Below are 26340 nucleotides of genomic sequence, written 5' to 3' on the forward strand. Positions count from 1 at the left end.
TGTTTCTCTATCACAGGCAGTCACATGTGAAATAGCAGTGGATTTATCTCGATCCATAAAAGAAGATGAGGGTGGTGATTGTTCCAATACATTTCACGGAAGCTCTGGTTGGTTTCACAATATTAAACAAAATCTAAAACATTGAAAGTGGCTCCTTTCTCCCTCAACTAGTTTTTAATGTTGACAAGACGCAATTGTTCTGAAATAGAAGGCCATCTCGTTCATTCATTTTCAGGGAAGAAACCCCTTACTCAGGTTTCATGGCATTTAAAGACCGTTTCGCGTTGTTGATTAGTGCTAATGCCTCGCGAGAATTCAAATTAAAGCCACTTGTGATTCATCATTTATTCAAACTCCGCGAGCTATTAAAGGGGAATTTTACAAGAATTGCATTTTAGCGAGTGATACTCTTTGTACTGCCAAACGGTCTAGGTTCGTCATGTAATACAAATCAGATATAGCAATATCAAAAAGTACCTTCCACATAGTACGCTCGGTATCACGACAGATATTTCTCGAGGGTGATGCATCTCTGAGGAAGCATTAACTATTATGTTTTATATGATCTGTTTATTAAACGAAAAATAAAATATTTGTCGTATCTGCAACACCTAACGGCAGTTATGTCCTGGAAAAACGTGATTAATGGCCTTGAGTACTCTCTGCGCAATCCCATTATACGTTCATCTTGAGGCCTAGTGGAAGAGGAATGGAAGGAAGATGACACTGGGAGAGAGAAGTAGTTCCCACCGTCCTCTATCGATGGATTCGTCGCTAATAGGCTACGCCTTATATATGGGAACTTATATTATAGTAGATCCTCCTCCATCTTTTCCTGTGTTGGCTCTGAAAGTGGAAAGTGCAGCCATGTAGTAGTTGTGTCGGCGCCCTAAATTTGACTTTAGACTAATGGAAAGCTAGACCTGTTGCTATATGCTATCCGGCAATGTATAAAATAACAATCAAACTTAGGTAAGCGAGCGATTACTCAGCACCGTCGAATAAACAACTGTAAAAAAATGTGTACAAGCATCAAGTAAATGTATTTTTATATCGTCGCAATCACTCTCCACAAACTCTCTCACGGCCGTTTTACACGGGGCACGTACTAGCAGAATCTAACGTGTATACGAAGGTGCAGTCAAAATTGTATCGTGTGAAGAGGTGAATTGCTAGAACACATGCGAGAATACGTGGATGCGAGACGGCAAAATAGCCCCTGCTCTAATTTCGTTCACGCAATCGCGCAATTCCACGCCATTAATGCAGTCCTAACCTGCGCAATTTTGTGCCCCGTGTAATAACGGCCTTCAGACTAGGGAGGGGTGAAAACAATTCAACCGAACCTTTGGCCACGATCCGAGTTAAAGGGATCTCTATGGATGCGATCAATCATACAGCAACGGAGGGTGAGGGTGTGGGTAAGGGGAGGAGTTTAGTTGCATGAAGGGGCGGAGTTTACTCAGTCAGAAACTTAAATCTTTGGACCTTAAAGATAAAATTAAAATTACAGACGAGTGCGAATGTAGCAGGACTTCAAAGACTGATATTGGGAAATGGTTTGGTATCTCGAATATCACGAGTTTTGGTACGATCGTCACATAAGTAATTCACTATATATGAGAAAAAAAGGTAAAATTCGTTCTGCAGCGGCTGAACCTACCCCAATGACCCTGCCGTAACGGGACCGCAAATGGAATCTGTACCATTCAAGTGGTTTTATCAACAAAGGTCTACAGGACTGCCCAAAAACCGTTCGATGCTAAAGATAAAAGCCGACTACATTGCCAATGGGGAGTAATATCTTCCACTACCGAATTATGCCGTATATCAGTGAACCTTTTGGCCAATTTTCCCAACTGACTGACACACTGGTTAAACATTCGAAAATTCGACAAAACTTATATTGCCGGCATCATGGGCGTACCCAGTGAGGGGCAGGAGGGGGCAGTTGCCCCCTGAGAAGCAAGAATCGCAATTGTCTATAGCGAAAATAATATTTTTTCAAGTAAATAATTTTAAAAACTAATAAAGAGGTGTACATTTTCCATAAAATGTTTATTTCATTCACCTCTTACATACTTAAATCTTACCTAAAATTTGAACAACCACTGCTTGCCCCCCTAGTTTTAATCGTGGGTACGCCATTGGTCGGCATGGTATATTCACAAAATAATCCAAAAACTCTTCCGTCGCATACCAAAGATATTCATTCCGACTAGTTATTCTGTTTTTAAAGCTTTCTTAGGGGATCAAAAAAATATAAGAACGGGAATAAAATTACTAAAACTGGGAAAATTAATTATTTATAAAACAAAAATACCCTGTTTCTCCATTTAAATATGTTGATACTCAACTAGATTGCGCCTGATAATGAATCTTTACCTGATTAACTTCGTTGAATACCACGGAAATAAAAGAAAAACTGTAAATACGAAGGATTAAGAGACTTCGGTGGGTTTATTCAACACCTTCGGTCACAGCAAGCGCTCAGTTAAGCAAGTAATTTCCGAAGGATTATGAGCACTCATTAAACCGGGCTTCTACTGCATTGGATCAGAAATAAAAAGGCCTGGATGACGCAAGAATTGTTTGTAGACCAGTTTGAAAATTCGTCCACTTCCGGCAATTAATTAAAAATCCCTGAGCTAATATTCATTATTTTCCTAGACGTTAGCCCACCCGCACGTAGGGATGGGAATTCAAAATCACGTACAATTTTGTTATCAGGAGAAAAAACCTGTTTGAATGAAGTGCCTACTGTCTTTGAGGATATTTTTAACTATAAAAGTAGTTTATATAAATAAGGTTTTCCATGGCTATTAACAGGAATATAGTATGTGGTTTATAGGGAATTCGATTCCCAAAACCTATGGTACTGGAAACGCATCCATATCTTCCAAATGTTAACATGGTCTCCAATAACGCAAATTAGATTGGCACAAAGACCCTGGGGAAAGCATCCCTTGCTCTAAGCAAGGCATGGGTGTACTCAGCATTGGTTTAATATTCTCATTGCAACAATGCACAAATTCATGCCTAGCCAAACTAATTATTCATGCCGCAGGAATATAATTATTCAATGGTTAGATATGTCACGTAGGAATTAATGATATTAGCTACTTTTCTTGTGATAGTTAATGTTGCCTGGAAAGGAGTTTCATGACTTGCGCCAGTGCTCCAGGAAGTAAAGATTTAAGAAAATCACATGAACAATTATACACAGAAAATTTCATCATCAATTTTACTTCAGGTACATGCAAGTATGAAGGCACGTTTTCATGGAAGCGTTTCACGCGAAGAGACGTGAAAACGGGAGGAAAACTTCAGCCAATCGGAAGTCAGGAATCCTTAGATGGAATTTGCACGTGAGGCGTCATCCGACGTTGAAATCTTCTCAACTTTCGACGCGCAATACGTATGAAACTCGCCAATATGGTTGCTTGCGTGAGCTTTGTCTCTGTTGATGAATTAATTGCATCCGAAATGAGGGAGAAATAACCTTATGTATACTATTTTTAGAGACTACAGACACGGAAATATAAAGCCTAGAGGGAGATGTAAGTATCCGTTGGAATGGAAGACAAGGGGAACTTTAATTTCCTATGATTCTCAAATATTGCGAATGTTGAAGTGGTAACATCATTTTGTTTCGCAGCGAAAGATGTGTCGGCCGAATGGAAGTCCCTACGTAAAAAATATGAAACCTTGTACATTCAGAAAATTGACGTGTGGATGAGAGGAATGGACTCCCAGAGAATTACACTTATTTGGGTAAGGTGATCCACAAATATCATTCCAACACCGCTACTGTGGAAGCATTCACGGTCGTCACGTTGCAATTGTTTTATTGTCGTTCTCTGCTGCGGATAACGGGCGGAAGCCTCCTAAGCCTTTACGCTTAGGAGGCTATATAGGAACCTATAGGTTCGCCTACGCATATAGGTTCGATTTCATTAGAACAGTTTTCGCGAAGAATAGTGCGGGAATGCCCTCCAGACGCATTCATGAAAACGTACCTTTAATGGTTGAATAATTGTGGTATCATCTGCCTAAAAAATAGTATTTTTTAAATATTCGACGAAAAGGCAACGTGGATTTTGCCCTCTTGCAAGTATGGTGTAATTGTCTATGTCTCTGTGTGATAATCCCCCCCCACCGTCTTGCAGCTGGTGAGTTCAGCTGTGGTAAACGCTGCATACCGATGAAGTGGCGCTGTGATGGCGATCCAGACTGCGCTAATGGCTCCGATGAATCAGACTGCGAGAACTACACCTGCCAATCAGGGCAGTTCATGGTGAGACAGAATACAGATGGAGTTGATTGTCTTTTGTTGTGAGCTTGAGTGTTGCATGCTCATTTGTTTCAGAAGGCTGAATGCAATGCCAAAATATTCGCAGGAGTGTATTGCTTGTTCCCAGAGGAGTAATTATTACCATTGAGTGTAATATAAATTGTAGAATATGTTCAAAAATCAATTTCCCAGATAGCACAAAATAAGAGAGTTTTCTGTTTCTTATGGTTTTCTTACGGAAAAAATTGATAAGCAGCTTATCGTAAGACAAGGGACTTAAATGAGGGAAGGTTAAGATTTTAGGAAATAATTGGTTAGGAATGCCGTCAAATATCCTCAGATTAACATAAGTCGCTTCTGTTGGAGCGCAAAAGACGGCAGAACAGCTAACTAAACATTCTTCGCTGCTCGGCGGACATGAATTTAAAGCCTTCAGGTGAAATTCACTGACAATGAGTCTTTTAACAGCTGAACAACTGATGACAGATTTTCCCGTAAATAGAAAAAAAATTTACAACCACCAGTGACTGGCTGGTGAAGATGAAAAACATACATTCAATTAATTTTTCTTAGTAGCGGAAGGAAAAAAATAAATCCCGGATAATCGAACGTGTGATCCCTAGATCAACGTTATTGTATGCTAATCATTACACCGCGGCATCTGTTAAGAAGATGAGGTGTAGTTACCACTTTGCACCAATTACATATAGAGAAAACCTTCGCTGCTGCTTGCATGAAATAAAATGAAATAATTCAAGGTCCACACAATCTAAAATTCATGAATTTTAATGTATTGTTTGATAAGCCGATGAATAAAATATGCATATTAGACATTCCTTTCATTTTACATTCTACGTCGCTATTCGTGTGAAATTTTGTGTTTTTTTTTTCGACCGCGGTTTCGCCATCAATTCGTAATGTGAATAATTTTAAAATTATTGCTGTATGATGTTATGTCTCCTCGTAATATAGAGTAAAGAATAAAACATAAATCTTATATATATAAATGCCTTAGTTAATACTCAAAAACGATGCAATAATAACAACATCTGCGGAAGTGCTGAAATTTTGTCCTCCATTTTGCCATTTCTCAGGATGTTTGTCGGCCTGGCCTTAAGGAACCCATAAGAAAAGGTCTACAAGGTTACATATAAGCGCCATCCTTATCTCTTCCATTCACCTTATATCAATGACTTATAATGTGCTGGCTGGGTTACCAAGTCAAGACAAGTAGGTACCTATGTTCTTTAGAAATTACAAATATTTGATTTTCTTTAACTTTTGGGAATAGTAATAAATAGTATTGATTCAGTTAACTCTCATTTAGCCAGCTCCTTATTATGTGGTTTGTAGTTTTTTTTACTATTTTATCCTGTGTACACAAAATTTAGAATAATAATCCGAAGGCAATAATGATATGACTCTTTAAACAATTGATGTTTCCCAAAAGAGGATATATAAATATAAGTATCCTATCAATTTATATACAGTAGACACACACAAAATATGAACAATGTGTTATTATGAAGTATTCATTGTAACGAATGAAAGTCACGGTCCGTGTATAAGGGATATTTAACATGTGTAACAAAAACTATTTACGAATTTTCGATGTTATGAAATTATAAACTTAAACCGTACACCTTACGCCTTGCACGGTATTGCCCCATGCAATGTGTACGGAATTGCCCCAAAACGACATGTGCAGGATTTTCAACCCTAAAGTAAAATAAGAAATATATAGGACCAGTGTTTGGTATTTAGTAGTGGTTTTGTATTCAAAGTAGTGGGCTGCCATTTCTACCATTCTATTTGGCTCACAATAGGGTTTTAAGATGACAGGGGAAACTAAATTTGGCATCAACTGCTCAATATGTTTTTTTACTGACAACATCAAATTCATCCCTTACAAAATACATGACATTCCCCAGTGGTTTAATTATCACACCCTTTTTTCACTTCCTCTTATCTGTGGAAATTCTTATCACTACCTGATCACCAACTTGAAACGATCTAGCTTTATCATACTTAGGTGTAACATCTCTAGGACACACATTGTTAGATTTAACTAAACTTAGTCTTGTTCTGAGTGACCTTCCAAACATTAGCATAGCAGGACTCTGTCTTGTAAAATAGTGTTCAGCATTTCTGTATGACAATACCATGGAGTACAACTTGTCAAGGTCACTGGATGAGTAAAATTTGCTTGACAACATTGCAGCTTTAAATGTTTGAACATCTCTCTCTGCTAATACATTTGCATTAGGGTGGTATGGTGCAATAGTTAAATATAATATAACATTATTTTTACAGAACAGTTTAAATTCACCACTCACAAATTGAGGACCATCATCACTCACAATAACCTTTGGTTGACCAAACTGTGCAAAAATTGGTATCAGGGCCTCAATGAAGGCACTACGGGTGGTTGAGGAAATTTTGATTAACTCTGGCATTTTTTAAAGTGAGTCTACAATGATCAGTAACATTGAGTCTAAAAATGGACCAGCAAAATCAAGGTGAATACGTACCCAAGGCTCTGTTAGCCATTCTCACGGATGATATGGGGCTTTGAAAGGTTCTTTTCTAATTAGAGAACATCCTTCACATGAAGACGTTAAAGACTCTACTTCCTTGTCTAACCCTGGCCATCAAATAAAACTCCTAGCTAGGGATTTCATTTTTGTGATTCCCAAGTGACCAGAATGCAATTCTTTAAGTAACTGGGGTCTTAATGACCTTGGGATCACGACTTTTCCATATAAGATTACGCAATTGTTTGCAAAAGAGAACTTTGACTTGTGCTTTGTGAGTTTATTCAAATGTTTATTATTATTATTAATGGGACACTCATTATATTTCACGTTTTCATATACTAGAGCAAGTTCCTTGTCTTTCTGGGTCTCTTTAAATAGTTACTTCAGTGGCTGTCACGGGGACACTATCAAGCAGTAAAAAATTTACATTCAATATCACCTCCTCCTCCTTGCCTCCAGAAATAGGTAATCTAGATAATGCATCAGCATTTGCGTTCTCCTCCGATTTCATATGCCGAATATCATAGTTATAGCCACTCAAAAATTCGGCCCACCTTTGGCGCCTTTTGTCACTTAAGGTTGACAATGAGGAATGGGGGCTAAAATTATGGATTAATGGTTTATGATCTGTGATAAAACAAGGAAACGACCTCTTAGAAATAAATCGAATTTCTTTGTAGCCCATACAATGCTCTAGCTTCTTTATCAAGGACACAGTAGTTCCTTTCTGGTTTAGCACATGTTGAGCTTGCAAAAGCCGAAGGTCTTTCTTCATTGTTTGGATAAATATGGGATAAACAGGCTCCGATTCCTTATTCTGACGCATCACAAGCTAAAGTTATAGGTAAATTTGGGTCATATTGATTTAGAAGCTTAGATGAAGCAAGTAATTTTTTAGTCCTCTTAAATGCTTAACTAATCTTTGCACTCCATTCAAATTTGGACTTGTTTAAACAACTACAGAGAGGGCTCATTACTGTCGATATATATGGCAAATAATTTTAATTATAATTAACCATGCCACAAAAAGATATTACTTGTTTTTCGTCCTTGGGCTCCGGGGCGTTCAAAATTGCATTTACTTTTTGGGGTGTAGTTCGCAATCCATACTTGTCTATTATGTGACCACAGTACTCGACTTAATTCTGAAAAAATCGGCTCTTTGTTAAGGTAATAGTAAGTCCGGCAGCTTTATACCTTTCAACAAGAACGATAACGTTTAGCCAATATTCATCTATTTTTGGCAACTGTGTATACTACATACTGTATATTTGGATACTGTGGAACAACTAATCTTTGGGTAAGAGTTACTTTAAAATCCCCACAAATTCGTACCTTAATCTTTTTATCAGTTGACTAAATCCTTGATCACTTATCTTAATTAGGTGACCATCACGGACCATCTCCAATATCTTGTTTTCAACAAGGGGTTGGTAAGCTAGGGGTATCGGCCTTGCTCTCAAAGAAACAGGTACAGCATCTTCCTTAAGAGTAAGCCTACCCTTAGTGCCGTTTAAAAGACCAACATTATGTCTAAATATCTCTGGATAACTTATTTTTAGCTTATCAATAGAATCTATATCTGGTTCAAGCATAGCAATCTTGTGCATTTTGCAATCACTAGCAACTGCTTCCCAATCAAGCGGCAACTGTCTCATCCAATTTCTACCAGGAACATTAGAACATTTAGTATCAAATACATACAGTGGTAATTCATACAATTTACCATTTAACTCAACATTTACTTGAACGGAATATATCTGCGTATCAAGTTTCTTGTTATCATACTGTATTAAAGTAGCTCTACTTTTGCATAATTCACTTCTGGAAAAATACTTTACCCACTTAGATGTCGATATACATGTGCTATGAGCTCCCGTATCCAACTCAAATGTCATAACTCTGCTATTTACCATTAATTTAGCAATGAAGGTGTTCCCATTATCAACAATGGCACCATCCTTTTTACAATTTAGACTGTGAATGAAAACTTTTCCTATATCGTTTTCCATAATGACGTCGACATTTTTCACCATTACGCTTTCATCAGTCTCACTATTTTCTTCACTCTCACTCCCATCTTCTGAATCTTATACGAATAACCTGTACATTCTCTTCTTTGTCTTCTTTGAGAACTGCTTAGGTGCTTTCTCCTCCTTCCTCTCTCTTTTCTTCCCACGTTGCTTGCTTGGTGGGTCGGAAATTTTAGATTTCTTGCTAAGGCAAATAGCTGGCATGTGCCCTTGGCGATTACACATAACACACACTGCATTTTTCATGGGACAATCTGATTTAAAATAATCATATCTACCACAACAATAGCACTTCCTATCTGCGGAGACAAAGCTTATTAACTGATGTGACACAATCTCCTATAGCAGCTGCCTCTTCAGCTGCAGTTTCCATACTCTGGGCAATCTCTAAACACCTCGTAAATGATGGATTGTCCTCACCAAAAAGTCTCTTGCGAATACTCTCAGCCTTCAATCCACAGACGAATCTATCCGTCCATGAATCACCCTGGCCAGGTCCAAATTGACATGATTGGGCCTTAGATTTTAAGTTAGACACAAATTGTGATATTGTATCTGATGGACCTTGTTCCGTCTCATAAAATCTAAAACGTTCAGCAATTACTGAGGGCTTAGATTCAATTGCATATTTCACAAGTTTCACAATATCATCTAAAGACATTTCCTCTGGTTTAGTAGGGTATGCTAAATTCGTGATTAAGGCCGCATATTGAAAGCCAACCACACTCAACAAGTGGGGAACTTGTTTATCATTTGGAACGTCCATCGCTCTATATTCATTTTTCAAGATAGAGATTTCCCACTTCACTTGCTGGGTAAAATCGGGCATGATGATTGAAGTTGGCGTGCTGATACTGATTAGAGGTGGACCATCTCCTCCAGTGGCAGAACCACCTCCACGACTTCCTTCATCCCCAGACATTATCACTTTGGAGCACCTCTCGAAAGAAAAATTAATAGTATACGATCCATCTTGGTGGCAAGAAATAACTGAAAACAGACCCTCTTGGAAGAAAAATTACTGCAAATATCGAAGAAAATTGTTGCACACAGTCCCTCTTGGAATAAAAACGTTCTCACCCACTTACACGTAAGTTCGTCAAAATACTCGTCGACATTGTTATATCTTTATGTTTACAGCCACATTTATTTCAAACACGATACAATGCACATTAGGGCGGATCGGAAAAATCGATTTTTTTCAAATCCAACTGGACCAATGAAAAAAAGTTGTGGAACCGATCAAAAATAAGGCCTGAAAAATTTGAGACCTCTAGGTGAACCCCTGACCCTCGCTCAAATGCATTTTAGGGGGGGAGGGTTTAAATTCGAAAAATATAGTATTTTATGGTTATTCCCTATAGATTTTTCCGTGTTACTGCCTGCGTGCATTTTGACGTATCTGCCACCGTTTAGCCACAAAATGCCTAATTTGAGTCCGCGTCTGCGAAGAAAATATTCCAACGCCCACGCAGCGTCGCGGATACTAGAGCCACAGGCCGATCCCTTCCCCTCCCCGCTCGCTTCTCCCCCTCCCACGCCTCCAATACACCAAAATTCATCCCGCGCATGCTGCTAGGAGGACGTATATCTTTGATAATATTGAATCGGAAGATGGTAGATGGCAATAAAGGAAGCGTATTGAGACGACTTGTCCCTTTTTAGGCGCCTCGTCGGCGTTAAATAAATCGATGCCACCAACTTTTGGAGAAGTGATGAAATATTTAGTGATGAAAGATTTTTCCGATCCGCCCTAATGCACATGTTACTTCCATTACTCCATCTCCGGGAGCGAGAGAAAACAAAAGAAAAATCAACAAACAGAAAACAAGCAATGCCAACCTTTGCGATATGACACACTGAATAGACTTTTGCACTACAAATTTAATTATCATTATGGCATATTCAAGTGCATTACGCAGAATTTATTTTCAGGTGAATTTTATGCTTCATATAAAAATTCTCTTAAAAGAATATTCTTATAAGAAATGCTCACACCATATTGGAAATAATCAATTGAAAAATATTCAATCGAACCGTTCAAATGAAAAGTGACAAATTTCAATTGAACGGTTAAATTGAATTATTTTCAACTGACCGCAGTTGAAAAATTTTACAATTATACAAATTCATCCAGCATGGTAAATTTGTAAGATAGGATATACTTAAAATTTAAATTTCACGAATCCTGATTTCTATAAATAAATAATATACATATGATGTGTAAAATATATAACATACACTTGAACCAAAAAGAAATTTAAGATGAAATATTTGTTGAAGCATTGCCATAAAAACTCGATTGGGCTTTACCACATATTCCATTTCTCCTAAAAATCTTGAACAGTTATCGAAAAGCTATCCAGTTTTGCCATGATAGAAGACCAAAAATTATACCAATGTGGATGGCTTTTTCACGAGTACAATGCAGCTGCTAGCTAATTTTCCTTCATTTGAAGTGTGGAACTAATCTCACGGCGAGATGTATGTTTCAAATAATTGGTGAGACATATGCCAGGCTACACTTGTGCTCATAGATCGCAGGCCGATCTTCAGGATTGTATGCTTACGTATGTAAAGGGCAAGGCAGACAAAAACCCTGTGGATGTTTAAACATAGCTGCGTGATACCTCATAATGAAGGCTTTAAATGTTTTGTTCGGACAAAATGTGCCGTGTAGTATCCATGACTGATAGACAATTTAAACTAATAGCTAAATTTATATGAATTACACTCATTAAACTATTGATGTTTTAATTCCTTTGTCTCAGATCAGCAACTGCAATGTCCATTGCCAAATCTTTGTCTATAATGAGTAAGCAATTCCTAAATTACATAAAATAGAGGTTATCACATCTGCATGCCTTTTTTTCTTTCAGTGCCAAAATAAGAAATGCATATCCCAAAGTTGGCAGTGTGATGGTGAAGATGATTGTCAAGATAACTCTGATGAAGTCAACTGTACATCCACAACGAAGATGACGACCACAACCACTATTCCCTCTCTTTCTTCAGTATGTCCAAATCTGCATAATTTCGCATTTCCAATTTCTAAGACTATCCTGAGATTTTTGGCTGTCATAAGGCTTTCTAATTATGTCTATTTGAGTAAAAATTAAATTGTAAGTGAAAAGATTTGCTTTGTTTTGGAGCGAATTGCTTGGCCTGTTTAAGGCTATGATAGAAAATTTCATTAAGTTATAGTATGTAGTTTCTTTTGTTTTTTCTATGAACATGCCAGATGATGATAATTTAAAGCTAAGATGGATTGAATTCTACATTTAGGGTCTGCAGTCTTTAAATTCCATGGCCAGAGCCTTACATCATGGTATGGAAAAAATTAAACCTCGATGTCAGAGGCTCGGCATGGTAAGGATGAAAAAAGGGAGTGCATAAGTTTTAGCACTGTCTTTAACTGTCACTCCTATCAATCGCCATATTCTGTGTGCATGTATGAGCTTCATGTGCATACAGCGAGAAAAAATTCCGTTATGGTTTCCCTAAATTTTTTGTACTCTAAGCACTCATTTTCTGCTGCAGGGCACGTGCTCAGGATCGATGTTTCGATGCAGTAATCACAATTGCATCCCACTCCCGTGGAAGTGTGACGAGGATGACGACTGTGGGGACAACAGCGATGAGATTGGCTGCGGCCATGAGCAGGAGAGCACAACATCAACCACGGTGTCGAGCATCCCTCAGGCGGAGTGCCACAAGGACCAGTTCCGTTGCTTTTCAGGTGAGACTCCAGCTTCTGGTTCCTACAATTAAAAGAGGGCCAGCGCCCTACTGCAAAATTCATTTGAAAAAAAAAATTGAATTGAAATTTGTCACTTTTCAATTTAACGGAACAATTTAATGCAATTGAAAAATTTTCAAATTTACAAATTCATCCATTATGGTAAAATAATAAGGTAAGATATGCTTAAAATCTAAATGTCACGATCCCGAATTCTAAATAAATAAAATATGTAAAAAGAATGACAGTTGAAATATTTTTGGAAGCAGTGTCGTAAAAACTTTAATTTCACTTCCACATTCTCCATCACCTCTAACAATCTTGCATTGTTATCGAAAAGCTATACAGTTTTGCCATGATTATAACAATAAATATACCATCTTTTATCACTTCTAATAACTTGAGTAGTCATCTTAAAGCAAAATATTATCCATTTTAACAGAAAAACAACTCTAGAACCACAAGTTTTACCAGTTCCAACAATGTTGAATAGTAAGTTCAGCAGTGATTGTAGCGACAAAAACTACTCCAATAATTCCTCACACGTCTTTATCTAAGAAAGACTTCTTTAAAGTACTAATGAATGTAATTCTGGTAGCGCATAAAGCCAACATAAAACGTTTGTTTCACAACAGATACATGTCACTCATGTTTATACCAGAATACGGAGATTTCACTTTTCACAAACAAACATGCATGATACGCACTACTCCGACAATGCTTGCAGTTTCTCGTCGGCGACGTTACGCACGTAAGTATAATTATGTACAATAAAAATTCTTATATGTAAATACAAATATTACATATCGATAAAAAAACTGAAAACTAGCGATAAATTAATAAATGATCACACTAAAACACAACAATCACATGAAGGCTTTCAATATATCACTTAAGTGACACACGAATGGCTTAACTCAGCGCTTACGGAATTTAGCACAGGTTATAATATATCAATAATTTTTTTCTCCAACAGCGAAAACTTAACCACAATTCCGTCAACCACATACTCGTAAACATGAATAACGCGATAATGATATCGGCGTTGTTGTGGTTAGCTATCTTCCCTCGTCAGTGTCCGACACTATGCTCACTATCTTTGTACAGGAGAAGTAAGGATTTAACTTACATAAAAATGTTGATAGTAGTTTTAATTTACGTGAAATCTTAATTAGCCGTCATTGGTGGTTTGTGATAATCGTGATAATGAATTCCAGCGGATAAATTGTTGGTGAATTCAATTGAATATTTGAGAATAATTGAGATAATATTTGAGAATTCAATTGAATACTTGAGAATTCAATGGAATCTTTTCTTCGAATTCAATTGGATTTCCTAATATTCATTAAAATATTCGTATTTTCAATTTAATATTTGGAAATTTAATTGTATTTTTGGAAATCCAAATGAATATGAGAAATACAATTTAAAAATGCCATAAACAATAGAAAATTTCAATTGATTTGGCAGATTTTTTCCGATAGGACCAATTGATTGGTATTATTGTTATGATTGGCGGTATTTAGTCAGATGTAAGAAGGAGCACCTTTGATGTGGTTAACATACATTTAGTAATCAGGTGGGCTACATACATTTGCTTTTTTTATGGTAATGGCTTAATTCATCCCGTTAACTAAACATTAGGGAATTGTAGGATTTGATTCTTTGGAACCAATTATCCGCGGATATTGCCCTTCATCGGATACTTCGTATCCAAATTCGCTGAAGGTGTAGCAGGCGTCGCGGTAGTCTGCTAGGAATGAGAAGTCAATGTAGTAGTTTGGGACGATATTTATTGATCCGTTCCGAATACAAGACAACAACCGAAAGGCCGCAGTATTTATTCTGTTGAAGAAAAGAATTCTAGATGGCAAGAAAAATCAATAAATAATTTCACTCTCCGACACGGGCCGCCCGCTTAGGAGGCGACCGCGCTACCGCTGGGCTAGCCGGCCTGTTGAAGGTAAGCGATGAAACAGCGCGGTTTATGTTGCCTCCGGGCGATCGGTGTGTAGGCGAGGCAGAGGTCCGGCCGCCAGAAAAGCATTGGATCTGGATCCGAAATTTTAAAATTATGCTTCAGTGAATACAGGACGAGGGAGTGGATAGAGTTCCAATGTATTCCAGACAAATTATGTGACTCTTCCCGAGAGATTGAACAACCATCTGGAGAATCTCAACGCAATAGGGTAATAACCACGTCAAAAGTGACTACGTCACAGATTAAATAAAAACACTCTTGGCCCTCCATCACCCCATGCCTCTAAGATTTTCCTTTCCGATACCACGCATTTGATAAATCATTATTTTTGAAGGAAAATATCAAGTTACAAGAGAACAATGGAGGGGTGTTTCGCCCGTACCCCATGTCACCAATTTACCTTTTTCATCTTACTTGCTTCAATTATTCGTTTCTGGAGAGTAAATGCTAGGTGAGTGACTTACTGGAACCGAAGATGTATCGATAGTTTTCGGCAATTGGATGATGTTCCCGAAATTCAACAAAGAATGGGACCAAACGCGTCGAATTTCTAGCATATTTAGTTTTTATGCTCAAATCAGTTGAAAGAAAGTCCTTTCAGCTACAACAAGACAATACAAATTTTCAATATTGTCCAAGCAGCAAAATGTAAAAAAAAACAGGCGTGGTATCAGTTCCGTCAAACAAGAAGATAAGGCCCGGTAGCGCCAGCTGTATTTATCACACATGTGCCCAGCCTCGCTTTCAAGGCAACGACGCGACGTCACAAAATAGCAATATCTATTATGTTCGTCCTTGACTCCCTCATTCGTACTGTCGTCGCTTGAAAGACAGAGGGAGCGCGCTCCTTCCCCTCCACCTCTCCTTCACGCGATTCTGCTACCCATCCCTTCCTCTCGCTGAGCGGTCATCTCGTTCTGTTACCGCAATTTGTTGCACGTGTCGCTAATGTTGTTCTAAGCATTGTCAATTGTCTTGCAGTTTTGCGCAGTTGAAATTAAATTTAAGATATACCGATAAAAATGTATTTCATTATGTAAAAACATTTTTATTGACATAAAGAGAACCATGTGCGTGCATGGTGACGTGAAACTATCGCGAGGAAGTTAATATTCCATCTCACTGCAAGTGAAGCATTTGCAGGTGGAACACAAGTGAGTATGCGATGAGAAAGTGACAAAATTCGGGGGAAACTTATGTGAGGAATATCAAAATTCAGTCAATAATTAATTCGAAGATTGAAATCTATTTTCATTTCCAAACGCAAACGTAACAGTTTACATACCGAGCGTGTAATGATTTTATCACTCTTTTGAAATTAGAAAGCTTATAAAAATGATTTTTAATCATTAAAAATATTAAAACGTGTATGAAATCTAAATAACATTCCTTAGATTGCATACATCAAGAAGATCCTTAAATAATTACTTCATTTTATAGCAGAAAATTGAAAATGCATTAGGATCCGAAAATATCTGAATTTCCGGTTCGAAAATCAAGGTTCCTATCTGGATCCGAAAAAAAATCCTGGATTCGTCGTCCATCCCTACTAAACATGCAAGATGTGTATCACTTATGTTAGTTACCCCTCTTCCAGCTGTTTATTTGCATAATATATTGGCAGGTCTGAGGTCCACCGTAGTCTTGGAAATTATGAAGTATTATATGTGTTTTAATGAAATGCACATTTAAAAGGTCATAATCAAAATTTCATACGTGTGCTCAGAAACATTTAGTCGGAGCAGCAAAGTAGGAACTTAATGTGGAAAGGATTTAGTAATGAGGAAAAATATTACTATAGCTGCTATTGGATTTAAAAATTTTAAAAGCTTTCATCAATAATCTTTGAGTATTGTTTGAAACTGGGAACTGTTGATGTGTGTTTGGTATGAAATAAGGAAATGTACCTCTGGTTATGATTAGGAGGAAGTTGTGTCTGGTTTTAATGTCCCTGTGGAAAATTATTTCAGGTGAATGCATTCCGAGGGAATGGGTGTGTGACAATACAAGGAATTGTGACAATGGCGAGGATGAAGATAACTGCAAGGAGCTATGCAAGATTGGTCAATTCACTTGTCGCTCGGATCGCTCATGCGTGCCCATCTCTCAAGTCTGTGATGGCATCGGTCATTGCCCCGATTTTTCCGATGAGGCTGGATGTGAAGACAAGGTCAAGCAAAGTGAGTTGTTATGACCACCTCAGCAAATTTTCTGCCTTTTCTGGATGAGTTATGTTTGCTCAGCCTTCTTCATAGTAATGGTAACGGTCAAAAATGTAAATGACAAAATTCAAAGGTAATTTTCTGTCGTTGGACAATCGACGAGAGATTATTTTTACAATAGGGAGTCTCTAGACTCCGCACAAAAAATGTGGTATGGGAGAACGTTCTACTCTAAATGCCGTTTATTCCGTTAGGACTTTATTTACCGGTGAATTAAGCATTGTGAACTCATATGTGAGCATATGAGCAAACATTACTCATCCAGACATATGCTCATATGTGAGGTGGCTTTAAATAATTTTTATAAAGGGTTAATTTAGCAAATAGTTCTTTTTTTGCTGAAGGGTTATCCTTAAGAGTTTTCTTTGACTACTCATTTATGTTGCAAAATTCATCAATCCATTCATCCATCATTAGTTTTTAAGAGGGTAATTTTTGTATGACTATGTATACATACACAATCAAACAAAACATGCGTGTAAAATACATGTGTGTCGGAGGATATTTTTTTATTTAAGTTACATGAATAAATTGCTCATTTTATCTGAAAGAATTTCGAGTCGTCTCTCAGCAAGTTATCCAAATGCTTCTAAATTTTCTCTTTTCAACAAGTGTTCTCTTTTGAGAAACCATCACCGCGAATGCGAAAGTTCGGAAAGATTCCCCCCTTCGAAGATATCTTCTCATTACTCTTCTCTCTGGTAACTCGGCCGCGGCTTTGTAGGCACCCCTTGGTCGCTCGGTGTGTGCGGAGCGCGTCACTCTTCTCTCTCGCATCTCTTTGTTCGGCATTTCTCCAAGGCGCTCCCAGGGAGCGGGAAATTTTTCTGCTTTGATCGGCCTGTACACCCTTCATCATTAATTTTTGGCATTATCTTTGTTAGCATCATGGTGGTGAGTAGCGAAGTACACTTTGATAACATGTAAGTCTTTTATTAAGTGATTCTCACAAATTAATGTAAATGAAATGAGAGAAGAGGGAAAAATGGAGACTCAATCTGCTTCTGACTTCAATCCACAGCCACATCATCCCCCTCTTCTTGTCCGCGGGGATTCTTCCGGTGTGATTTTGGTAGCCGCTGCATTCCTTTGGACAAATCCTGTGATGGGACACAAGACTGTGTTGATGGCTCAGATGAGGTGGATTGCAGCAAGTCTCCTGTTGTCAACCAGGTATGCATGTGCCTTCCTCTTAACCAGTGTGAAATGGAAGTGGTTGGGTAGAATTGTCAGTTTCCAGTTGGGACTCATTATATTTTTGGAACTTGGGTTGGATCACTACATATTAAAAACCTCATTTTATACATAATCTTATGCCTGTTTCATTCCTGTTTGGAATATTCTATCATATTATTTTCACTATCATAAGGGTGAATGTTTTACCCACCCTTGGTTGTAAATGGAGATGTTTACTGAGGGTGGGATGAGTGCTGGGATAAATGCCGGTAAAAGAAGTTAATATGAAGCAACAAAGTGGACCTCATGGTCTAAGAAACCCTAGAGGAAGTCATAAGTTCAATCTATGTGTTAAAAGCTTTGAAGTGTTTCATACATTTATTTACTTCCATACACGCTTTGACGTTTATCATACAAACATTTACTTTCACGCAGAAAGTAAAACTATTCATGATGATAAATAGAATTTTCTGAGTTATATATGCAGTAAACTCTCCATCAAATGAAGCAGGATATTACAAAATTTTCGAAATTACGTAAATAATGTGTGGCCCCCACGGAAAGTCTATGGGAAATACATGGCGCTATTTTAAAATACGAAATGTTATGAAATTACGAACATCTGGCTCGGTCCCCAGGGGCAAGTAGAATTCATTCATACTAATTGTAAGAACGGCGACAAATTTTTCAACATAAAAATGAAGTTTACGCAGCCCTCCAATCATGAAGAAGATTTCATGTGGACTCCCAATTTTGTTCTTATTTTTGCAAGTTTGATGCAATTCTGGAAGTGGCGATGGAGAGCAAAGGAGATCACAGATATTTTTTGATAATATATTTTCATGTATATCGTAGTTTTCCAAAATAAATAAGTTATCTTAAATATTGGTCTCTATTTACCACCAAAATATTTTTGAGGCTACTCGTAATGAAGATGCAACTCTAACCATGAACTTTCTTCAAGCTCTACTCCCCGTTCCCCCATTCCGAGAGATCTTACTTTACAAAACATGTGCTTACTCTCTCCTACCACCGTCATCATCACCAGCAGCATCAGCAATGAAGAGAGAAGAAAATTAGACCAATAAGATGGAGAAGAAGAAGTCGGCACTAAATCTAGGGACGTGGAATGTGAGGACAATGATTAGTGCGTGGAAGTTAGAAATATAAAAAGGGAAATGGAAAAAGGGAGGATAGATATCTTAGGATTGTGCGAGGTGAGGTGGAGGGATGGAGGACTATTAGAGTGATGGTTTTAGGGTTATATATAGTGTTGGGGAGGAAATCCTGCAATGGGTAGCTTTAGTATTAAACGGTAAGATGGGGGAAGGGTAGGTATAGTCCAGGTAAGCAATAGGATTCTGGTGGTATAAATTGAGGCGCGGCCCACCAACCTTGTGGTGGTTCAAGTCTACATGCCCACTAGCAATCATAGGTAGGAAAAAGTAGATGAGGTGTATGAACAGCTCGAAAAAAGTAATTAGAGACATCCCGGGTAAAAAAAATCTGGTAGTGATGGGGGGCTGGAACGCCTTAGTCGAGAGAGGGAGGGATGGATACGGAAATAAGAGATTTTGGACTAGGAATACGGAACGACAGGGGAAAGAAAGCTACAGAATTTTGCAGGAGGAACAAATTATTCATCACAAATACGTGGTTCAATCGCAATAAAGAACGAAAGTACATATGGAAAAGTCCAGGGAATGTGGGGAGATATCAAATAGACTACATTAAGGTTAGACCAGCCCCCGGCTTCTCCCTACCTCTCCCCTGCAGGCTCATGCGACCCTTACTGTCCGATTAGTTCGTCATTTTCGCCGCTGGCGCTACTTGTGCACTCGTCCGACGTCAGCCTTGCGATTGCATGGGAAGTAATTCGTCTTGGTGATTCATTGCGATAAACCACGTTTTTTACAGTCTTTTCCTGCAACGGAGGCCAGTTTTACTTATGGCATATCGTTGATCGAGTGTTTAGGAGTTTGAAAAACTCTCTATTTCGGTTTAAAAGGAAAATGGTGGGCAAAAGATGTATCGTGCCAGGTTGTACCTCTGGGTATGACTCTAACTTAGAAAAGGTGCATATCTTTTTGGTGCCAAGGGAAGAAAGACTACGAGCTGAGTGGCAGAGGTGCATTCCTCGTGATAATTTTATCGTCAAGTATCCGCAAGTTGTTTGTGAAAAACACTTTATTGAATCCAATATTCTTCGTGAGAAGATTATCACGGACAACGAGGGAAACGTCGCACAGTGGTCCGGATCGCGAGAAAGTCAGACAAAAATCAGATTTTCGTTGGATGTCTTGAAAAATTGCTCCCTACATGTTATTTGGCGAGCTATTTTCATTTCTGCAGTTATTTTTACGAAAAAACTATTATTTCATGCGATATCGTGGAACTTTTACCTATTAATTCGCTAATTGTAACGCTGACTGCATAGATAAACGGTAATCATGATAAAATATGAAAATAAATGATAATTAGTTGTATAGAATGAGTTAATATTCTTTCAAATTAGTCAATAAAAAACGGCTAAAAGTAGGGTTTTTGGGTGCATTGACTTACGTTAAAGAGGTACGATTTCCAGATTTCGAGAGATTCTTCTGTATGGACTAAAAAGTAATTACTAAATTAGTGTCAAAATAGTATTTAAGTGACTCTTTTATTCTCATAAAAGCATGGTTAATTCCTCATAAATTTACAATTATGTATTATAATTGTTCAGCATCAGATTCTTCGGAATCCCACCCATCCTCCTCTTCTCATTCACTCGAAAAATTTTGACTCTTGCAAGACCAAGAGATCACGAACCTCCTGCGGAAGATATTTAAGGCCCCGGCATTTGTTTAGTTCAGTTCCTAATGTGCTAATAAAAGGATCCGATATTAGGATCAGTCTCCGGAAAATATCCTCATTAGTTTGAAGTCGAGATATTTTTATCGCGTGATGCTCGCGATATATTCTAATGTCTTTATTGCGAAATTCCTGGGCCTCCTCCGACAGTTCTCCAATACGAAGAAGAGCCGACTCGATGTCATCTGCACCACTTTGTGCACAGTGGGTGGCATGTAAAACCAACCATAATGTCTCACAAAATTTTCCGCTGTATCCATACAGAACGTTTTAAATTTTACTGAATCAATCAAAAATCCGCAAGACAAAGACCTTAAAATTGTTGAGAAGTGAAAGATTAACTCTTCTTCTACTCCTGAAAATTAATTAACTATGTTATATCATGTGAAAAATACTGCATAAAGCAATAATAAAAAGATGTTATATTGCAACAATGAAAAGAAAGCATTAAAAAATATTGACCCTCGCCAGTAATTTCAGCCGATAGGCGGGAATTTTTGAAAAAGCCCCTAGCTGAGTTTTCATCACCGGATGTACCATATTTTGGCTTCGGCACATCAACTAAAAGGCCCATTCTCTTTTTAAACTCGTAGGTACCAATTAAAAAATAAGACTACTAGGACAATATCCCAGGGGACCCCATATCACCATTAGAATACAAGGAAAATACAAACCTGAGGTGCTTTGAAGGTTGCGAAATGTAATATCAGGAAAATCAACAATTTTGTCCAACCAAGTGCAATTCCGCTTCAAGTGCGATTTAAAAAACATGGCAAATGCTGGAATGCCAGCGAACTTATTCTTAGTGATATCCTCGAAAGGAACGACCTTTCCTTCCCGTGCAGCGAGCATCGAGAAATGATGCTTGCTGCCATCATTGTCCAGTTTTTGAATTTAAGGATGAGGCTAGCTGCACGGGTGGAGAATGCCGAGGTTGGCCGAGAGTATGCCTCCAGAAGGAGAAACTTAAAGTTTTTGAAAAAATAAATGCTATTCATTTTAGCCTTGTAGAAATATCTTTTTTGATCGTTCACACCTTTATATTGTTTAACCATTCCTTTGCTTGTAGTGCCTGTAAGTATAAGTATGCCGTGTGTTGCTTTCCAGATGCTGAATCTACAATTACAGTTATTATAAGGATTAATATTTTCAGTTTATAGGAATTCATATTGGTATCTATCCAAGGAATGAAGCAGCTAATACAGCAGTGGCGAAACAATGGGGGAGGCGTGAGGAGATAGATAGGAAAAAAATTAATGAAAAGTAGAAAAAAAGATGATTTTCGGTGGGTATTGGAAAAGAAAATTAATTGGTCTGAGCTATGGAACTCGAGAGGTAAATATTCGGTCTTAAGTTTTACTGTTGAGAGGACTTATTTAGCAGTTACGCTTGTTACAAATAATCAATGTGAAAGCTGTAGCGGCAAAGTTACGCGAAAGCTTTTTGGCTAGGTCGGCACTCGTTTCTCCTCAAGTACCTAGGAATAGTAAAGGGAGATTGCCATTGCTTCTTTATTGCCGCTTCATTTACTAAGTTTTCAGCCTAATACTTCTGTCCATCCTATTGAGTACCTTGCCGATATTCTCCGTTAACACTTCGCAGTTTTGCTTCCATTGCAAGGTAATTTCGACCGATGTCCTTTTCAGGTGGGTATATTATCTTCACACCATCGTCCTATTTGTCTTAAATGGCTCGCAGAAATGGGATCTACAAAAAACACACCTATATTATTTATCCCCGTGGGATTAAGCATTCAAACACCCGATTTCGTAGGCTATTTTATGACCGTTTACGGAAGCTACTGCACCAGTTTTCACGAATAAAGCTATTTTATATTCTTTAAAACTGAAGCGCGTAAGAGTGAGTACATGCGCGAAGCACGGCTTACAAAATTTTATAAATGTAGTCCATCAAGTTACCTCACAGCCATATCAACCCATGTAATACGCCCGGAACGACCGGACGAGTGTACTGCTAGCGCTTGACGGCCGGCATGGGAACTAATCGGACAGTAAGGGAACGTACGTGGAGCCGCGGACGCCGGGGGCTGGGTTAGACAGAGGATTAGGAATAGCGTGAAAAACTCGCGCAGCTTCCTTGTAGCGAATGCGGATTCAGACAACAGCCTAGTACTTATGAAATGCAACGTAAGATTCAAAAGACTCGTGAAAGGCAGGAGGGTGAGGAAATGGAATGTAGAATCACTGAAGGAGAGTACGAGGAGAGAATATCAGGAACTAGTGGACATTAGTATACGGGGGATTGAAGGTACGAATACTGTTGAGGAAAAATGGGATAATATAAAATCTGGATTAACCAATGCGGTGGAGAAGTCAATTGACTACTTTAACAGCAGAAGAATTAAGAAGCCTTGGGTTACAGAGGCAATGCTAAAAGAAAGGGAGGAGTGGGAAGCCGAAGTTCACAAATAGGAGAAGGAAGTGGTAGAACATGGATTCAGAGAAAGGAAAAAGAATGTATAGGGAACTAAATAATCGATTACGATGTGAAACTAAGAGGGCAAGGGAAGCTTGGTGGAAAAAACAGTGTGAGGAAAAGGAAAAGTTCCAGAATGATGAAGATGTAGACGCGGTGTGCGCCAAAGTTAAGTCGCTATCGGGCGGCAAAAGATGGCAAGCCGTGGCTAAAATTAAGGCTAAAGATGGGAGAATGCTAAGCAAGCGAGAAGAGATACAGGGTAGATGGAAGGAATACGTGGAGGATCTGTATGACGGAAGAAACAGGCCGGAGAGATTGACTTTAGAGAGGGCAAGTGCAGTGGAGGAGGATTATCTTGGGCCGGGAATATTAGATTCGGAAATAGAAAGAGCACTTCGTGATATGAAGGCAAGGAAAGCAATAGGCATGGAAAATATACCGTGTGAGCTTCTGAAGAATCAAGGGAAGGAAGGTAAGAAAAGGTTTTTCGAACTAGTGCGCAGGATCTATGAGGAGGGATGCTGGCCGTAGGATTTCGTGAAGACGGTTTTAATTCCGCCACCGAAAAAGAAGAAAGCTATGGAATGCGGAGATAATAAGACTATCACCCTAATATCGCATGCGGCGAAGGTGGAACTGCGGATATTGAGTAGGCGAATGGAGGCGAGGGCAAATGAGTATTTGGGCGAAGATCTTTTTGGTTTTAGAAAATGGAAGTCAACTCGTGATGCAATTGCTGTCCCTCGTGGAGCGAAACCTTGAATATGACCAGGACATATATGCCTGTTACGTGGATTTTGAAGAAGCGTTTGATAAGGTGAACTGGGTATAGTTAATGGAAATCCTCATGTGTATAGCTGTAGATTGGAGGGATGGACGACTAATTTGTAATGTGTATGTGGCCCAGACTGCGCAAGTGCGGATAGCGGGCGGAGAGCCTGGGTGGGTAAGCATTGGCCGAGGTGTGAGGCAGGGCTGCCCTCTATCGCCGCTACTTTTTAACGGATGCGCTGAGGAGATGGTAAGAGAAGCGTGGGGCGAGTTGGAAGCTGGAGTGAAAGTGGGAGGAATAATGTTTAAATGGGTAAGGTTCGCGGATGATCAGGCGCTGATTAGCCTGTGAGCGAGGATGCTATAGTAAATTCGTTTGACGAGCGGTGCGACGGGATGTAGGATTAATCAAAATAAGACTAAGGTAATGCGGTTTTGTAAAGCATTGCGAGCGAGGAATGTGAGACTCAAGATAAAAGTAGGTGAGGAGAAATTTGAGCATGTAGAGCAATTCAACTATATGGGCAGCACATTCGAGAAAAACGGACACAGTAGCAAGGACAAGGAAGCGAATCACACTAGCAAAAGAGGAGTTCTTTAATAGGAAGGAGCTTCTGAGAGGACCACCATGTAAGAGTTTAAGGAAAAGGTTCGTGAATAAGCTGATCTGGAGTGTAGCTCTCTACGGTGCGGAAACGTGGATACTGAGGAAAGAAGACGAGAGAAGGCATTCGAGAGGAATTGGAGGCATTCGAGATGTCGGTATGGAGAAGAATGGAGAAGGTGAAATGGACAGAGAGGAAAAGGAACGACGAAGTTGGTTGAAATATGGTTGGCGGGGTTGATGAGATACAGAGGAGACAGGAGGTATGGATAGGAGGAGTACTTAACGGGGAGGGGATGTTGAAAATGTTGCTTGAGGGTAGAATGTTGGGGAAATCAGGAAGGGGAAGGAAAATAATAGGATTTTGAGATAGATTTAAAGGGAGCAGTCCTTAAAGTGAATTGAAGAAGACAGCGCTGGAAGGAAAGGGAGGCTCCGAGATCACTTCCTTAGTATTCAATGGAAACCTACCTTAATCGGTAGATTACTATAATAAAAACCGCCTTTTACTGATCTTCCTGCGAATTCTAAAACGCCTTCGCCTAGCATTTTCCCCCTCCCTACGGTGACGTGGTTTTAGCGCATCATGAAATAACACGTCCCCCAAATGTAGTCCCAGGCAATGATGAGGACCCTTAACCCTACCCTCCTCCTTCCACCCTCTGCACCTCTCTTTATTTTATTGACTATGACATGGGTTTTGACATTTCTCCACATTATCAGTCTGTTCTGTGTCCGATGAGACTTCGCGGATTAGCATCCCTTTCCACTCCGTTTACCCAAAGATGCGGCTGGCTACCTGCATCGCTAATCCCGTAAAAGATAAAAATTACTATTTTATATCCATGGGATTAAAAAAATTGCAATCTGCTTAATATTTGAATAAGATTAATCCAAAACACGATATCAATCTGACTAAGAGCTTATTGTCTGGTACTACTGTAAACATGATTAACAAACAAATTGATGCCAGAAATATGTCGCGTTGTATCTCATTATTTTCTAAATATCGTGTAGATTTATAATTTTGTAATGCTGGTTTGCTTTCGTGAACTCTTGAAAATTATGCCTCAATATGTTGGCCCTCTTTGGTTTTTGGGTTTCATTTTTCACCGTTTTTAAAATGGTAGGATGGGATGAAAACCCTAAAAAACGTCACGGTCAATACAAAGTAATAGAGTTGTTTCTGATTTCCTTCATTGTCGCCATGGAAAATTTATTAGGTCTGAAGCACACCACTCAATTTAAAATTGTTATTTACCACTTTTATTGCAACTTGAATAATGAAATTTTTACCCCGTGAAACACACAAATCTCATCTGTAGGATTGCGGTTATTGGTATACATAGCATAGATGACAGTTATACCCATCTCACCTATCCCCGCCACTAGAGGGCATGGGAGGAGAGACCTTTAGCTAGAAACTATTATGATTGCATCTTAGTTGATGTCATAGGTGATACATTAAACTCTCGGATATACAAAGTCAGCAGGACCGGAAAAATGGATCTTCGTAATATCGAATTATCTTATTTAAAACCTTTATAATAAGTCGTGAGAAATGTTTTCTTTTGTTTTGAACAACTTTTTTTCTTTAGTGACTTTTTGTAACATTCCCGGTAGTTATTTCCACTAAATTTATTAGAAAATACTTTTTGTTATTGATTTTATGTTGTGAAATACTGATAAATCCA

At 38.6% G+C, this 26340-nt stretch overlaps 1 protein-coding gene across 8 annotated transcripts in view; it reads left to right on the forward strand.

Annotated features, from left to right (window-relative positions):
- Positions 1-26340, forward strand: part of LOC124154469 (sortilin-related receptor-like) — an 83440-nt gene that overhangs the window by 53736 nt on the left and 3364 nt on the right. For 6 of the 8 annotated variants that reach the window (XM_046528225.1, XM_046528223.1, XM_046528218.1 and 3 more), the window contains 5 exons: positions 4170-4297; positions 11744-11878; positions 12405-12603; positions 16555-16764; positions 17828-17979. In XM_046528225.1, the coding sequence (XP_046384181.1) occupies positions 4170-4297; positions 11744-11878; positions 12405-12603; positions 16555-16764; positions 17828-17979 (824 nt within the window). The other 2 variants (XM_046528224.1, XM_046528222.1) reach the window with 2 other exon arrangements.

This window comes from Ischnura elegans, chromosome 2 (assembly GCF_921293095.1).
Source record: "Ischnura elegans chromosome 2, ioIscEleg1.1, whole genome shotgun sequence".
In the NCBI taxonomy this organism is placed as follows: domain Eukaryota; kingdom Metazoa; phylum Arthropoda; class Insecta; order Odonata; family Coenagrionidae; genus Ischnura; species Ischnura elegans.